Consider the following 16,775-nt stretch of genomic DNA (forward strand, 5'->3'; position numbering starts at 1 on the left):
GGGTTCAGACTGACAGAGCTGGAAGCAGTCTTGCAGGCTTCTGGGCCAGGGGTTTTCATCTGGAACCCAAAGGACTCCCACCCCAACACACACCCAATGATGGGCAAAATGTTGTGTCTCTGTTTGTATATGCACTTTTCTAGGGAGGAGAGGTCCACCGGCTTCATTAGCTTTTCACAGGGGTCTAAGACCCAGTCAAGATTAACAAACAACATCCTTATGGTACAGACTGGTAAAATGAGGCTCAGAAGGACTGAGGGGCTGACTCCGGGTCACTCACCTGGTAATCAGCAAACCGAGGTGCTTCCACAGTGCATCCCAGGAAGGGGGTCTTGCTAGCCCCCATGGCCCTCAGTCAGTCTCAGGGGTGCCTGAGCTGCCCAAGGGATAAGGAATGTCTCAGAGCAGAGTCCCAAGGCCAAACTTCTGACCAAGGCTGGGGCTGTCCCAAGCCAGAAGAAGGGATACCAACTTTAATCTTTTGAGGGTGGTGAGGGATTTGAGGGGCTGAGCCAAGCACTTGGGGAGCGTCAGGATGACCATGGAGAAGAGAGAGACTGAGAGCCAGAATCTGGATAAAGAGGAGGTTACAGGGTGAAGGGGTGTGGGAAGACAGATGGGGTGAGGGTGGGGTAGGAATAAGGTTTCTGGCCCTGTAACGTGGCCTGAAAGACCCTTGGGGGCCTATAGCTATGGTAGGTCAGCTTGGAGCAGGGTCTTTGGTGCCTGGGGTTACCCCTAGGAAACCAGGAAAGATCTAGACCTTGCCATCTCCCCAGGATATTCTCACATCTTTGTGTGGAGCAGTTCTTAGCCTTATTTTACAGATAAGAAAACTGAGGCCTAGAGATGTCAAGTAACAAGCCAAAGCCAAACAGAGAAACAGGCAGAGGCAGGATCTGAGTTCGAGTATCAGATTCTTCCCTTGATGCTGGGGTCCAAACCCTGCCTTTTAGTACCAGGCCCCCAAAGCAGAACCCGGCAGAAGTGTGACAAGCATAGACTCTGGGTGGGCCTCTGAGATCTGGTAGTTACTGGGTCTTTCGAGAGGAGGCAATTTTGTATTGATGGTGATGAGGTGGGTATAGAGATGGCTGCAGCTGCCTCCTAGGAGTTTGCTGTCATGTCCTTTCTGGGGTGGAGACATCTGTTAACTTTATACTTTTGTCTTCTCCAGACTCGTCGTCTGCAGAGGAGGAAGGGAAAGACTAGGGGGTAGGAGCAGGGACACGATGACAGAACAAATCCTCACTCTCCTGGCCTGTCACCATCAGTGGGCTGTGCTGTTGCCCTGCACAGCCACCTTCCAGCTAGTCTCAGCCTGTCTCTCCTGAATCAGGCGAATGTTCAGCCTGGGTCTCTTGCCATGTAGACGATGGCAAGGAGAGAGGTGTGTTTGTTCTGTCACGTGAGCTGCACAAACAGCTTCCTCAGCATTTTTATTAATAATTCAGCCCATAGCCAAGGGGGTGGGGATGGGGGAAAGGACTGTGGGGAGACAGCAACATGAAGACCGCACCAGGTAGAGGCCAGAGGGGAACTCAGGAGCCCTGCCTCCTAGCCGTGGCCTAGCAACAGAGCCAGGCAGCCTCAGGGGCCCTGTTTGGGAGAGTGCAGGCCCAGCATCTGCTCCTGAGGGACAGAATGTCCCTCCTTGAAGCCGACCCAGGACTCTTGGCCCTGAGGATGGTGCCAGATCAGAAACAGGCCTGAAGGGTCTGCAGCACACAGCACGGCAGTCCTTGGGGAACCAGGTGCTGCCCGCATTTCCTGCCATGTCATGGAACCCAGGACAGGGGACCAGCAACCAAACAGAATGAGAGGGGCTCTTTGGGCCCCCCTTCTCTGTGGACTGGAAGGGGAGAAGCTGAACGTTCAGAGGCTTGGGCCCTCCCCAATGAGAGACAAGACCCAAGGGCAGGGCAGGGGTGATTTACAGCCTCTGATCTTTTTCCTCAGAGGACCTGCTCACTCTTGCAGGCTCCATTTACTGCCTCTACCCAGTTCTCTGTGAGTACTTAGAAGACAGAATTGGGATTGGATTCTGGCACTCGGGCTGGCAGGGTCAAGGAGCCCAGCAGCTCCTAGAAACTCCCAGTTGGCTCGGCTCTCATCGATATTCCGGCAGGAGAGAGTAGCCTTCTAATGCAGCAGAATGGTTCACAGTTAGACATCTGGAAGAACTTTTCTGACAGGCAACACATGGGAATGGGGCGTATGTGGTGTCTCTGTTAAGGATAAACAAATAGCAACAACAACAATAATAATGGCATTCAAAAAGTATAAAGAATAAATTATATGTTCCAAGTATCTTTTTTTTTCTTTCTTTTTTTTTTTTCTTTTTTTTTGAGAAGGAATCTCATTCTGTCACCCAGGCTGGAGTGCAGTGGTGCGATCTCAGCTCACTGCAACCTCTGCCCGGCTAATTTTTTTTTTTTCTTTTTTTTTTTTAATAGAGACGGGATTTCACCATGTTGGTCAGGCTGGTCTCGAACTCCTGGCCTTGTGATCCGCCCGCCTCGGCCTCCCAAAGTGCTGGGATTACAAGCGTGAGCCACCGCGTCCGGTCTCCCAAGTATCATTTTAAGTGATTTGATTTTTTCACCATGCTTAAACGTAACAATAACCAAAGGTAATAGTTGTTATTATTACCCCATTGTAGAGATGAGGAAACTGAGGCTCAGAGGTGTCTGCCCAGGGTAAACACAGCAATGATGGCAGAGCCACGTAAATCTGTATTCTTTCCTCTTTCCCATGACTCTGCATCCCCTAAACAAAGTGACTGAGACCCAGAGAAGGGGTGTCTTCAAAGTATTTTCTGTGTCAATGCTGCAGGCAGGAATTTAAAAACCACCCAAGATTCCCAATGCCCCAGAGCCTCAGTTTGCACAACTATATTTCATGGCGTTCCTCTTGTGTGTCTGAGGAGCTGTCCAGCTCTGACATCCTGGAACAAGGACTGTCCAATGCCTGTGAGGAGAGGATGAGACTGGACTTCGTACTCTTGTAAGAAACAGGCTATAAGCCCTCAGATGGGAGCAAGCACTGGATCTCCTCATGAATTCCACAGTGGTTAGCAAAGGGCTGGGAGTCTCAACCAAGAGTGATTCTTACTCCAGGTTCTCTCGCCAGCTCCCCAGGGTGCTGGCTCCGGGGCCTTTAGCTCCCTGGGTCAGTTCCTTCTCCTCTAGAGGCCTTGCCTTCATCACCTGACACTTGCAAGGGGCAGCCTGGGGCATCTCTCAGATGTCCTGTCAACTCTGAAAAACTTTAGATGCTTAGTAAAGACCTGTTGAGTGGCGGTGATGAGGGATTCTGCTGTCCCTCTCTGGACTTTCAGATTGATGGGTGAAGGGATCTGAAGTGGGGAGATTCCTCATCAGGGAACCTGTCTGTGTGCCCATCTGGGGTGGGGGGTGGTGAGGGTGCCCTATTTGCTCTTTTCCTTTCGAGACCAGGCTCACTCTGTTGCCAAGGTTGGAGTGCAGTGGTGCAATCATGGCTCACTGCAGCCTCAAACTACTGGGTTTAAGCCATCCTCCTCCCGTCTCACCCTCCCAAGTAGCTGGGACCACATGGGCGCACCACCACACTGGGCTAATCTTTATTTATTTATTATTATTTTTTGGTGGATATGGGGTCTCACCATGTTGCTCAGGCTGGTTTCAACTCCTGGGCTCAAGTGATCTCCCGCCTCGGCATCCCAAAGTGCTGGGCTTACAGGTGTGAGCTACCATACCCAGCCCCTGTTTACTCTTTACTAGGGCAATGAGAGAGGCAGCTGGGGCGGGTGGGGGAATGAGCCAAGATTGCAGACCCTGCAGTCCCAGCCTGTTGGCTTAGCTTTCTGGGGTTTGCCAGGCCCCAAAGCAGAGTGTAGATAACTCGTGGGTTCTTGGCTGCACATGGGTGAGCTGGGGAGGACAGCTGCAAGGTGTATGAAATAGGATGGCCCTTCCCCAGAGGGTGAGGGCTGAGATTTCTGACCACTGAGGAATGGTGGCCTTAACCTACAGATGCCTTTTTTCCTTCCACTTTTATTTAGAACATTCATTCCCAGGAAATCTGCTCTCTACTGGAACAGTCTTCATGGAGGTTTGCTGGGGAACTTCCTTATCTTTTTCTCAACCAGAAGAGCTATAGGTGGAGGTGAATGTGTATGTGTGTATGTGTGTGTGGTGGTGGTGGTTGGGGATAGACTCCATGTGATTTCAAGGGGATGGGGTCTGTTTGTGTGTGTGTCGGGGAGAATTGAGATAGAGCGGTGTTCCTGGCTGCCTTCTGCACTGTGGGCAGGTGGAGGTGTGGCAGGGCGTGAGTAGTGCAGTATAAAGCCAGCAGAAGTGGATTTCTCAGGGTGGAAATAAGAATCCTTGACTCTGGGAAGCCTAGCTCACCTGCAAACTGCATTCTCAGCACAGGGGAGGGCAGGATGCTGCCACAGACCCAGGGATTTTACCCTCTTACCTAACCCATCTGTGAAGGGTAGGGGCAGCACCTGTATTGCGGGGAGCGTCAGTGTGTGTGTCTCTTTGTGTGGGCAGCATGTCTGTGTGGGGGGGAGGGGGCAGCATGTCTGTGTGTGTGTGTGTGTGTGTGTGTGTAGGTGATTAGGTGTGTAGGTGCGTGCAGGGAGGTCTCTGTGCCTGATACCCCTAATGGTTCAGTTCCGGGTTTTTCATATCCTTGGGAGACAGGTCTCTTCTCCTCCCTGCCCCAGAATCAAATCATCCCAATTCTGTAGAGAAATGAGAACTAGTGTTCACCTGATTTAGACTGTACTGAGCCGGCAGAGGGGCAGAGAGGACCAAGAGAGGTCCAGGGTTGGAAGGGGAAGGAGGGATTTCCTTCCTACCCTCCGAATTGCTAGGGTCAAGGAAAAGAGGGGAGGATCAGAGGAGGAGCTGCTGCTGGAGAGGGATAACCAGAGGCTGAAAAGTCTATTTTCTTCTTTCGTGGTGCTGGGTTAGGTGAGGAGGGTCACTAGGCGTAACCTCCCACCGAGGGCAGGGATCTTAGCCCTTTATGCTCCACCTGTGTGCGAGCTTGGAGAAACACGGGACTGGTGGACCCAGGCTCAGCGCTGCCAAAAATTCCACTCCTGGTTTTTGCACACACCAGCCCGTCTGCCCCGGACCGCCGCGGTGTTGAGTTCGGAGCTGACGCCCTCGAGCCGCCAGCAAGCGGAAAACCCGGAGTGGATCTCTACGCCTTTTGGATCGGAGCCAAAGGGCACTTCGGAGGAGGTGGCCGGCTCTGCGGCCCTGCCCGGTGCCAGGACGCGCCATCGGGGAAGCACGGGCCGGGGGTGGGTCGCGCTGCGGAGCCGGACCCGCTGACCAGACAAGCCGGGCCGTGGGGCTCGGCGGCCCTCCCCGCCGGGGCTGCGGGCGGGCGGAGCACGGGGCGGCGGCCGTGCCCTCGGGGCGGCTCCGGGCGGCGGCGGGCGCGGGTGCAGTGCGGCGCGCGGCCGGCAGCGGGCGCAGGCGGCGGCGGTGGTCGCGGCGTTTGGCGGCGGGCGGGCGGCGCCGGCAGTGCCCCGGGCGCGCTCACACACGCGCTCACACACACACATACACACGGCCTCGTACACACACACGCTCCGGCGCGCACACGCGGCGCGCAGGCCGGAGGGAGGAGGCTCGGCGCGGCTCGGCGGCGGCGGCAACGTGCTCCGCGGGCGGGCGGGAGGGCTGGCGGGCGGCCCCCGCTCCCCGGCTCCGCGGCTCGGTGCAGCCCGCGCGGCCCCCGCCCTCGGACCCGCCCCCGGGGGTCGCCCGGCCCCATGCCCAGCGGCGGCGGCGGAGCAGCGCGCGGCCGCGGGCGGCTCTGAGGAGCCCGGAGGGAACCGGCGACGAGGGGACCATGTACCGGGACCCGGAGGCGGCCAGCCCAGGTAAGCGCGGCCCCGGCGGGCTGGGGCGCCCCGCACCGGCGGGCAGGACGGCGGCAGCGCCGGACACCGTCTCGGAGCCCCAGCCTGGGGCTGCTGTCCACTCGGAGCCGCACGAGCTCCCCCAGGGGTCATCCCAGCCCCGGGGGCGCGGGCTTGAGCGGCAGCGGCTTGGACCCCGGTCCCCCGCAGTCCGGACACTGCCAGGCTGGATGTCCGGGACGGGCTTCGCAGTGTCCCCACAAGGACCTCCCCCCCCACCCCCCAGCAGCCCAAGGACAACGTGTGTGGCGGAGCGAGGAGCCGCTGCCCCTGTGGGAGCCGGGCAGTGCCCTCAGAGACACCCGCGGCTCCCAGCACCGGTGCCTCGGGGGTGCCAGCTCTGGCGGACCCCAGGATGAGGATCCCGGCAGCTCTTGGCCAAGATTGTGGGCACAGGGGAGCGGAGTGGCATCGCAGTGCCAACTGTGAATTGAGAGGGTGCCAGGGGGCAAGTGGGAATCTGGTGCGGCAGCCGGGCAGGGAGGCTCTGGGGGGTGGGGAACCGCAGGGGCGTTGATGGGGGAGACGGGGTGCCTGAAGGGAAAGAGAGCAGGGGCTCTTGAGAATGGGGGTGCCAAGAGAATGTTCTCCTAGGTTTGGGGAGGGGGAAGCAAACAACCCCAAACTCTCTCACATCCTGGGGGAGAGGGCCGAACTGCTTTGCCTTCTGCTTCGCCCGCCAGGGGAGTGGCCTGGGAGCCCACTGTCTGCTTCGTATCCTCTAAGCCAAAGCCAGAGAATCTTCCCGTCTTCCTCGGAAATTGCTCTGCCATTTCCTCCTTGGCTCCCGATGCCTCCTCACCCAGTGCCCACCTGTAGGCAGGTCCCCTGCAGCTCCTGCCCAGGCTCTATCCCTGTTCCCACCTGGGGTGCTCCACCCAGTCCCAGCACTCCCAGTCTGCCAGTTCTGGCATCAGGGTCTGTTTCTGGGCTTCTCTCTGATGCTAAAAGCGTAACTCCTCAGCCCAGGACGTGCTCCCAAATGCAGAGCCTCCAGGCTCCCTGCTGCCAGCCTCCTGGGGGTGGTGGTGCTGTGGGGAAGGAACAGCTCTAAGACCCTGCACAGAAGGAGCCTGCAGCCGTGAGGCTCCTGAAGGCAGTCCAGTGGGTGCTGGCTTTGCCCACTCTTGCCCCAGCCCCACATTTGCTCTTTCCCCTCTAGGGGCAGCCTCAGCCTGTCTCTGCCTCCTGAGGAATCTGCTCCCACCCGCCCTCAATTCTTTTCAGCCAGGTCGATATTGAGGACGACCCACTGGGCGCCAGACTTGCCCTCACTCAGCACTTGGATATGAGGGTGATTCAGTCTCCTTCTCTGGAACCTTGCGCCCTTCTCTGAATGTCCTCTAGGTGAGGGCTGAAGGGGCATTGCCTGTGGAGAGCCCTCCCCTCATCTGTCTGGACCCAGGTCACCTACCCTGGCATCTTCCTCCAAGATGCCGCCAGCTTCCAGCACATGGCCCATGGCAGGAGCGTTCTCTTGCTCAGCTCACCTTCTCAGAAGCCAGTAGCTTAGTTCAGAAGCCAGCTCTGGGGTATGAGGATAGAAGATAGGGAAGCAGTAAGGACACTCTCTGTCCCCTCGCCCACCAGGCTGGCAGCCTCCCCTCTGTCCTGTTAGGCCGCTAGCCTGGGGCCATGCCCTTGTCCCCTCTCCCTCCCTCCTCTTCCCTCCCATGCCTGGGCACCATGACATCACCACTCCTTCAAGCACCTCTGCCCTCGCCACGGAGGCCAGCTTGACGTGCTTGGCATCTTCTAGGCAAAGGGTCTGGAGTCCAGTGCCATCCCTGGTGTGCTGGCAGCCCCCAACTCTTCCCTCACCCCCTCCTTGAATGCGCCTCTCTGGCTGCAGTTGGGACCTGTCTTGCCCACCCTAGTTGCAGCTGCAGGACCCACCAGTGCCTGTGGTGGGGCAGCTGTGACTGGGAAAGGGGTTGGCCTGAGGCTGACTGCTCTCTGGTGTGGGCATTAGGCTGGGTGGGGTCAGACATAGGCTGGAGAGGGCAGAGTCTGCCTTTGAGCCTAGTCGTCTGGGGTCCTTAAGGAGTCAGAGATCTCATTCTGGCCTCTGCCCTCTGGCATCCCTGCCTACCTTCGTAGGCCCTATAGTTCCAAGTCAGATTCCCCTTCCCCCCAGCTCCCCCAAGGTTCCCCAGACTCAGCTCCCCAAGCCAGGGCTCTGTGTCCCCCATTTCTGCCCCCCCCCAATCTCCCCTTGGCTGGTACTGGTTGGGACTGAGATATGCAAATTGATTTCTGCGTAACTCAGGCCACCCCTCCCCTCCCCTCTGGTCCCCCAGGGGCCGGTGCCTTTATATACTGATCCTCTCATCCCACTCTCAGGAACACCTGCGGCCCAATCCTTAAAAAAACCTGTCCTCTCCTGCTCCCCTTTGCCTCATGCTGGTTCCAGAGGATCCCTGTGGTACTCCCTCCCTCATCCCCGCAGGGCTCAGCTACTGCTAGGACCTTACCTGACAGGTGTGGTTCTCTCCCTACTTGGGCCCCAGGCCCCCAGGCCCTTGGCTCCCTGATCTATTGTGAATGAAGAAAGGGACTGTGGGCAATAATCAGAGTCCAATGAAGAACCCAGACCAGCCCCCTCCCATGCACACCCAGGCTCCAGCTCCACGCTCTGCCCAGCTTCCCTAGGCCATCCCTGCAGCCTCCCTTCTGCCCCCTCCTAGACTTCAGGGCCTCTCTCTGCCCTCGGCCTTCACCCTCTCATTCATCCTGAAGTCCCTGTGTCTCTCGGACTGCTTGTCCCCAGACCAGGCGGGCCCCAGCAGGCCTGCAGGGGTCAGCGTTGCAGTGGGCAGGCAGGACAGCGGCAGGAAAAGAGAGAGGGAGGGAGAGGTGACCTTGCAGTGAGCTGGTGAGCAAGGCCAGAGAGGGAACCACTAGGACAGAGGTTAGGTCCTGAAGGCTGCCTGCCCTGCCCCCCAGCCCTCTGTGAGCTTGTCCCTGGGGGCAGTAATGCTTGAAGCCTTCTTTTGTCCCACCTGTTAGTGGGCTCTGTTCCCTGCAGGGCAGGGGGCCTTGGCACAGCAGGCCTCCTCTCTCAAGGCGAAGGATCCACGAGATTGTCCAGGCCAACCCTCCACTCACTGGGCACAAGTTAGGGGAAGAGGCTGATGGCGGGTGAAGGAGGTGCAGAAGTTAGGGGTGTGGCTGAAAGGGCAGATCAAGGGTGTGCCCTGAGGACCACCTGGGTTAGAGGCCAGGGCTGGAGCGTGGGAAGATCCAAGGAAGCCTGACTGTGTCCACCTATTTCACCAACAACCTCTCTCCTCCCACCTACCTCCCCAAAGCCTGCCCCATCGGCACACGCTCGGGCCTCCCTGGCCTGCATCCTGGGCTTGGGTCAGAGTCCGGGCTGAAGATCAAATGATCTCCCCACAGGCCAGGACACAGTGGAGGACCTGAGGCTGGGCAAGTCTAAAACCCAGAGGGGACGAGGATGGTTTCAATGGGGCATGGGCCAGGGCAGCCAGTGCCCCCAAGCTGTTGTGTTACCGTGGAGACAGGCCCCCTCCTTGGCGCTGGTTCACACTGTTCTGTGGCCTTGCAGGGAAGCTTGATCAACAAGCTGCCCGCTTGAGGGCTGGGGGATAGCGGGCAGGGAGACAGCCCCAGAGCCCCTCCTCACACTGGGGAGGGCGTTAGAGCAGGCTGGTTTGAGGTGGGAACATACAGGCCAGTAGGTGACAGGTAAGGGGATAGCTGGAAGGTAGGGCAATAGGTGGGTGCCGGGTGAGCAAAGACAGGTCCTGGGCAGCTGGGTTCTGCTCCTGGCTGACCTCAAGCTCAGGCTTAAGGGGCATTGAGGGCAACATGGAGTGCCCGTGGGGTCTGTCCCCTTGTTATACCCTCTAGCCTGGCCATTGCAGGATGTTGTATGGGACAGGCAGAGGAGCCGTATATGGTTCCCTCCCCCTCCTGAGTCCCCTCATCCCACTCCCCAGCCACCCCCTATTCTCTCAGGGACTTTGAATCCTTATTGAATCTGATGGACCGTTTTTGTTGTCAATAACTGGTTCCCCCAGGGGAGTGAGGCCAAGAACAGCAGGGAGAGGAGCTGGGAAGGGTCACGTGGGGGCGGGAGGCCCAGTCCTGAGCTGATGACCCCCAGCTGGAGAATGAATTGGCTTGATGGCTCCTCAGAGCGCTGTGGCATCCCAGGTGGGCATGGGCAGCCCTGTATAGAGCTGGTCCTATAGTGCTCCACGGACAGTGCCCGGCAGGTGGCATATGTGGCCGAGAGGTCAACTTTCTCTTGTCAGGGCAGTGACTGCTCTGGCCAGGTGCCGGCACCAGCCGGTGCCAGGCCCAGCCCGGGTGCCTGCCTGCCTTGCCAGGGAACCCCAGCTGGCGATGCCAGGCAAATTCTGTCAGTTCCATGGGCATGGAGGTCCCTGACCTTCCAGGCAGCAGGGGCAGCCCTGCTGGGCCCTATCCAACTAGTGTCTAGAGGGCAGAGCTTTGGTCTCACCCAGCAGAATTCCCCAAGGGCTGGAACAGAGTTGGCAGACAGCATGGGACCTGTGGAAGGGGCTGGACTGTACCCAGAGCTTGCGCCTGGAATTCCAGGTCCAGTTGGTTGGAAGGTGGGCGGGTGCATCCGGCCTGCTCTGGGCGGTCTCTGCAGCCTCCACCTGGAAGGCCCCCTTGGGATAGAATGGACCAGGAGCTGAGGTATTGTGAGCTGGAACCCCTGCAAAGCTGCATGTTTGGGGAATTGGTATCTTCATGTGATTGAGCCCACGCGTGGAAGGGGAGGGCGGAGCCGGGGGGAGAGGCGCTGTCTGTATGTGTACCTAGTGTGTGTGCCGGGGGCAGCTGGATGGCCATAATATCTGCATTCATCTGGGTGCCAGGACCGCTGTAAACAGCAATTAAAGAGTGTATTTGTAGCAAGGTGCGTTCAGGTGCGTGGGGAGCTGTGACGGAAAGCTTTAGGGTAGGGCCCCTCCCCAGGCCCTGTACCTGGCCAGGCAAGGCCTGTGTGCCAGGGACCCTGCCTACCCCCTGCCACACCCTCCCACCTGCTGGCATGGCCACGAAGTCCTCATCTGCTGGGAGCAGGGCCTTACCTGGCTGTATGGCATACATGGGTGTGGACGGGAGTGATCATGGGAGCTTTCATGTGTACAGATACAAGCGTTTCCATGACGGTGTGGGGCTGTTAGCATGTGTGTATGTGTCTGGGTCAAACTGAGATCACCTGTGTGTTTGTGACTGGGTCTGTTTCTGTGCATGTGTGTATGCACTGCTTCCCCAGGCCCTAAGAGGAAGGCTGCCATCGTCTCTGTAGTGACCCTGATAGTGACAAACCCTGATAGTGACAAAACAAAAGATGCTGGTAAAACAGGCATGTGCTGCTGGCCCTGCTCCTTCAGTGCCCTTCCTGGAGTGCAGAAGGCTGGGGGCTTCCATGGCTGACCGAAGGAGAAAGGGGGGTGACTGTTCTGCCCATTAGAGCAGACAGGAGGGAGAGGTTTGAGCTCCAGCCCCAGTGGGCTCCCATAGTTGCTGCTTGCATCACAGATTGGGGAGAACCTGAGGGCTAGAGAGCCCTCTGGTTCTAGAACCCCCAGGAGCCCCAGGAATGAGAGAGGAATGGTGCCTACCTGTTAGTCCTAGCTGGTTGGTGGAGCATGCACCCTGCCACCAGCCAGGGTAGGCTGGCATGAGGGGTTGGAGGCAGAAGGGGTGCCTGCGTGAGGCTCTGCATGAGGGGAGTGGAGGAGAGAGCGTGCAGCTAATGTGTCCAATTAAATTACTTCAAACCCTGCCGCGGCAGCTGTTCCCGGCGGGGCCCTGGGTACAAATTGGATCCGTCTCATTACCATGGGGTGGTGTCAGCGGGGCCAGAGAGTGGCGGCCAGCATGGCCGGCACATAGCAGGCCCTGTCCCGCTCTGCCGGGCCTGGGCCCGGGTTGGCCCCCTCAAGCATTTGCTTGCTCCAGCACCCCTCAGAGGAAGTGCCCCAGGTCCAGATACTGGGGCTCCCCGCACACCATCCAAGGATGAGGGTTAGGGATGGCAGCCAAGGGACCCTTGGAAACACTTTCTCCAGGAATGGGGGTTTTGTGCTTTGCAGAGGGACCAGCTTAAGGAATCCCACCTCTCAGGTCACCAAACACATTCTGTGTCCTCCCCTGATAATAACAATAGCATGATAATAGCAAGCCTTGTGGAGTGCTCAGTATGTGCTGAGCACTTTACATATATGCCTCCAGGGACAGCTTGCTTGAGCTAGGGCTCTGGGGTCAAACAGCTATTGATTTGAATCCTGGCAGAGACACTTGCTGCTGTCTCTGGAGCAGGTCAGTCCACCTCTCTGGGCTTGGGTTTCCTCTTCTGTTAAATGGGTATGATGATGGTTCTTACCTCCCAGGTGGTTGGAGGTTGAGGTAAGGCAGAAAAAGTATTTAGCAGAGAGCCAACCCATAGTAAACACTCAGCCAGAGGCAGCTGTTCTCAAAATTGTCCTGTACCAAGCAATTGATACGTGGGATGAGGGTTCTGGATCCTCCAAGGAGGACATGCCTGCTACCTCCATGGTGGAGGAGTTGGGGAGGGCTTCATGGAGGCAGTGTCAATTAAGTTACCATCAGAATAGCAGAGACATGTGTGTTCACTATGTGCCAGGTGCTGTTCTAAGCACATAACATGCGTTAGCCCCTCCGTCCTCAGAACCACCTTGGGAAGTGCGAACTTGCAGTTAGAAGTAGGTCTGGGATTCCAGCCACGAGCCAGACCTAAGGGTGCGAGCTTCAGATACAGGGCCTTGAGTCCTGAGGGAAGAATAAGAGCTTTGCCATGTGAGCGAGCAGAGGTGAGGCAATCGGTGAGGTGGGGACAGCACATGCAATGGCTCAGAGGTTTGAGGGATGTTGGCCAGTTGAGGCAGCAGTGAGTGCTTGAGCATGGCCAGAAGGGAGACCTTTGGGGCACAATAGCAGGAAGTGAGGCTTGGGAAGGTAGTTTGGTCCAGATTATGAAGGGGTTGGCATTTTGAAAGAGGAAAACTGAAATTCTTTTAAAAAGTAAGGCATTTGGAGAGCCATGGATGGCTTTTGAGCAGGTCTCTATAAAGAACTTTGAAAGCACGGTAGTGTGGAGGGTGGGAAGTCGGGAGGCAGGCGGATAGATGGAGCTAGAGTCTCAGCAATTAACACATCTGCTCCTACCTCTGCCGGGAGATCTGCAGTGTCCAGCCAGCCTGGGCTCTGCCCTCGGAAAGCTTGCGGCAGATTATAGGCAGTCAGGGGGTAACCAGGTGCAGGTGGGCATGAATGAACACCCTGAGGGGGCTTCCCAGGTGCTTGGGGTATCAGAGACAGCCTCCCAGCAAGGGATATAGAGCCAAAATGGGCAGGCCCAGGGCCCTATGGACACAGTTAGTCCTCTTGAGGATTTGTTCTGTACCCACATAACCCTCCCAGGCATTAGGGCCAGGCCTGGGAGGGGCCACACAGCTCCTGCTCCAGCTGCCAGGCCTGAGCTCCAGAGCCCCACCAAAGCCAACCTGTCTCCATGGCAACTAGGCGGGCCATCCCCCTCTCCATGCCCACGGCCCCTGGCACAGGGGCCCATTCACAGCAGGGCCTAGGTATGTCTTCCCAGTTCCCTCAGGGGCCATCCCAAGGCAAATGCCCTCACACAGAGGCGCTGGCAGCACACATGCATGTTGGCATTTGGGTACGTGTGCACACATGATGTGTGTGTGTGTGTGTGTGTGTGTCCTGCAGCAGGGAGGTGGGGACTGTCTGTGTTGACTACCCACCTTAGCTAGAGATTTGTTCCCCCTGAGTGGGGGTCAGATAGGTGCCAAGGACCCTGATGCCAGGATGAACTGTGGGCTCCTGTCTTGGAGATTGGGATGAAAAAGGCAGCCCAGAGAAAGGGCAACTAGGAGAAATGGAAGATTAGGGAAAGCCGCAAGGGAGAGGCTCCCGGTGGTGCCTGGGGGGTCCACAGACCACCTTGTTCTTTCCATTCATCATGTCATGTCATCTTCACAGCAGTCTTGCAAGGGAGATATCCAATTCACTGAGGTGCAGATGAGGAAACGGAGACTCAGAGAGGTTGAGTGTCTTGCCTGGGTCACTCAGTAGAGCAGGAATAAGATTGCAAGTTGGCCTCACTCCAAAGCCTGGGTCTTAACCACTGGGCTACGTTGCCTGGTGCCTCCTTATCCTACTAGGCTCCAAGCCAGCCCGTCTCTCAGCCTGTCTCTCAGAAGGGAGCACTACGAGTTGGTACTGGCTGCAGAGCTGGACTCAAAGGGTGTCCCAGTGCCTCTTCTAATGCTAGGGTATCCCCTAAAGCCTTTGTTCTTCCTGGAATGGCAGGGAGTCTCCTTCCCACCCTGTCTCCATTCTCTCTACTGGCAAGGTGGAGGGATCCTCTCACTCATGGGAGAGGCTCTCAGGAGAAGGGGAGGAACCCCTCTCTCCCTCCTTGGCACCTGCCAGCCCTGGAGGAGCCTGATGAATTGTCTGTGTGCCCCCCCCAACCTCATTCCTCCCTCTCCAGCCCCCGCCTGGTTGGGGAGGTGCGAAGGGAGTGATTTCACAGCCTGTCAGCTGAGGCCTAAAAATACCCAGAACTCTAAGATGCTTGGGCAGGGGGAGGAGAGAGCAGGGACCAGGGATAGGGTGGTGAAGGGTGCAATGGTAACTTGGCCAGAGGAGCCCAGGTGGCACCACAGTCCTGCTCAGGAATGATGGGAGACCCGCTGTCCCCAAGGTCCCCATCTGACCCCATATCTGGCAATGACAGCGGGGGCCAGTGTCTCGAGGGTCTTGAGAGCTCAGCTCTGGCACTCAGACCTAAGGGAGGGCTTAGTCTCAGATAGGAGCCATTGTGGACCCGAGGCCCCCTGGAGCCTCCAGTTGATGCCTCTCTCTCCCTCTCCACCCCCAGGTTGGCTGGCATCTTTGGGCCGTGGGAGCCAGGCTGTGCCTGAGTCTGCTTCCTTCCTGGAGAAGGTGCCTGCTTCTGCTAGGGGAGAGGCGTGAGGAAGGCAGTGTGGATGGGGGTGCCGGCAGGTGCGGGATGTGACGTGCCAGCCACCCAGGCACTAGAAGGAAGCAGAGGAGAAGGGGTGTGGTGGCCCACGTCACTGCCACATGGCTGTGCGCTGCAGCATGGCACATGGCCCCCACAAGTCAACCAGTGCTCAGAGACGGGAACACGTGTATATGTGTGTGTGTGCATGGACCTGCTAGAGTCTGCTTGTTCTGGTGCTCGATGCTTGTGGACATGTGTGACCCAGCCTGGCTACCTCAGGTAGAAACTGGGTGAAGGCACAGGAGTGGGCGTGGGAGCACGAGCTAATATACCTCACTTCGTGCAGATGCATGACTGTGTGTGTGCTTCCCACGTGGAAACACGATGGTAGGTGTGTCTGTGCAGAGGCACATGGGCACACGTCTGTGGGGTGCCAAGCAGGGGCTGAGAGGGTCCTTAGGGAAAGAATGCAGAGTGGCGGCCAGGGCATAGGGACTCTGGATCAAAAGTAATGAGGCTCAAATCCCAGATGTGCCATGTGCTGACTTACTTTGTGGCCCTGGGCAACTGACTTAACCTTTCAGTGCTTCATTTCCCACCTGTAAAACAGAGGGAATAATAGCACCCTCATGGGGTTGTTGGGAAAATACGGTGAGTTTGTATCTGTAAACCACCTAGAACTGTGCCTGTCACAGACTTAGCACCATGTACGTAGTAGTTCTTCTTCTTATCTTGTCCTACCCTTTGATGGTACAGGTGGGAATATGAAGGCCCACAGAGGGACAATGACCTGGCCAAAGTCACACGGTAAGTTAGTGGCAGAACCAAGACTAAAAACCAGACTCTAACGCCTTAAGACAGGGCTTGTTCAAGTCGTGGACCTCATGGATTGCAGTCCTACTGGAGTGTGGGGCTTAGATTGTGCCAGGGCTGTTCTGGGACCTTGGGAACTCAGGGACCTGCACATCTTCAGATAATGTTGAGGGGTCTTCAGGGCAGTGGCCTCAAAATGACCAGCTGCATGAGTCAGAACCATGCCACTGGCTAGCTGTGTGGACTTGGCCAGGTCACCCAACCCTGCTGCGTCTCAGTTTTTTTCCCTATAATGGAATAATAGTGATACATACTTTATAGCGTTGTTGGGATCAAATGAGATCCTGTATGTAATGTCTTAAGTGGCTGGCACACTGTACCTAGTAAGTGCTCAATAATGTTTGTTACAATTATAACCCTCTCACCCTGTGCTCCATAAATGTGATTTCCTTTGGTTCCCTTCCAGCCCCTGGCCACCCTCACTCCCTTCTGCCTGCCACCCCACACTCCAGAGAGCTTTGATCAGGACTGACTTGCTGGCAGCCATGACTTATCTTTGTCTGCTGTTGTTGCCCTTTGCCCAGAAGGGAACAGGACCCACCAGTAGGACTTAGTCCCTGAGCCCTCTGCGTCTGGCCTCATCACTCACTTGACCTTGGACAGGCACCGTTTCCTCTCTGTGCCTTGATCTTCCCTCTGAAAGTGGAGAGGCTGGACACAGCCCCAGAAGCTCCTGGTTGTGTTGCTGTGTGGCCCAGGGGGGCCCCTGGCTCGGCCTACTTGAGGGGGTGGCAGGTTGGCAGGGAGGGAGGTCAGCTGGCTGCCCCGGGTGAGTGGAGCATCTGGGGCCTGAGCCGGCTGGTGGCCTGCCATCATGCCCGCCCGCACCTGTGGCTGCGTAGGAGGGTGTGCAGGCCCGGCTGGCTGGGCACTGACATTGGGGGAAGCTCAAGGACAATGACGTAGAGAAAGCCCTTCTTGGGGCTCTGGGAGCTGCCACTCCAA

At 57.3% G+C, this 16,775-nt stretch overlaps 1 protein-coding gene and 1 long non-coding RNA gene across 10 annotated transcripts in view; one reads left to right on the plus strand and one right to left on the minus strand.

Annotated features, from left to right (window-relative positions):
• Positions 1 to 5,608: 5,608 nt before the first annotated feature.
• Positions 5,609 to 16,775, plus strand: part of LOC105469415 (synaptotagmin 7) — a 64,114-nt gene continuing 52,947 nt past the window's right edge. For 5 of the 9 annotated variants that reach the window (XM_011720382.3, XM_071074499.1, XM_011720392.3 and 2 more), the window contains exon 1: positions 5,609 to 5,896. In XM_011720382.3, the coding sequence (XP_011718684.1) occupies positions 5,866 to 5,896 (31 nt within the window). In that variant the 5' untranslated portion in view covers positions 5,609 to 5,865. The remainder of the gene's footprint in view (positions 5,897 to 16,775) is intronic. The other 4 variants (XM_071074497.1, XM_011720385.3, XM_024788969.2 and 1 more) reach the window with 1 other exon arrangement.
• Positions 6,626 to 11,091, minus strand: LOC112424559 (uncharacterized). The gene is made up of 4 exons (XR_003015338.2): positions 10,981 to 11,091; positions 8,938 to 9,066; positions 7,350 to 7,462; positions 6,626 to 6,966 (listed from the first exon to the last, which is right to left on the minus strand). It is a non-coding gene; the product is annotated as an uncharacterized lncRNA (long non-coding RNA).

This window comes from Macaca nemestrina, chromosome 12, assembly GCF_043159975.1.
Source record: "Macaca nemestrina isolate mMacNem1 chromosome 12, mMacNem.hap1, whole genome shotgun sequence".
In the NCBI taxonomy this organism is placed as follows: Eukaryota; Metazoa; Chordata; class Mammalia; order Primates; family Cercopithecidae; genus Macaca; species Macaca nemestrina.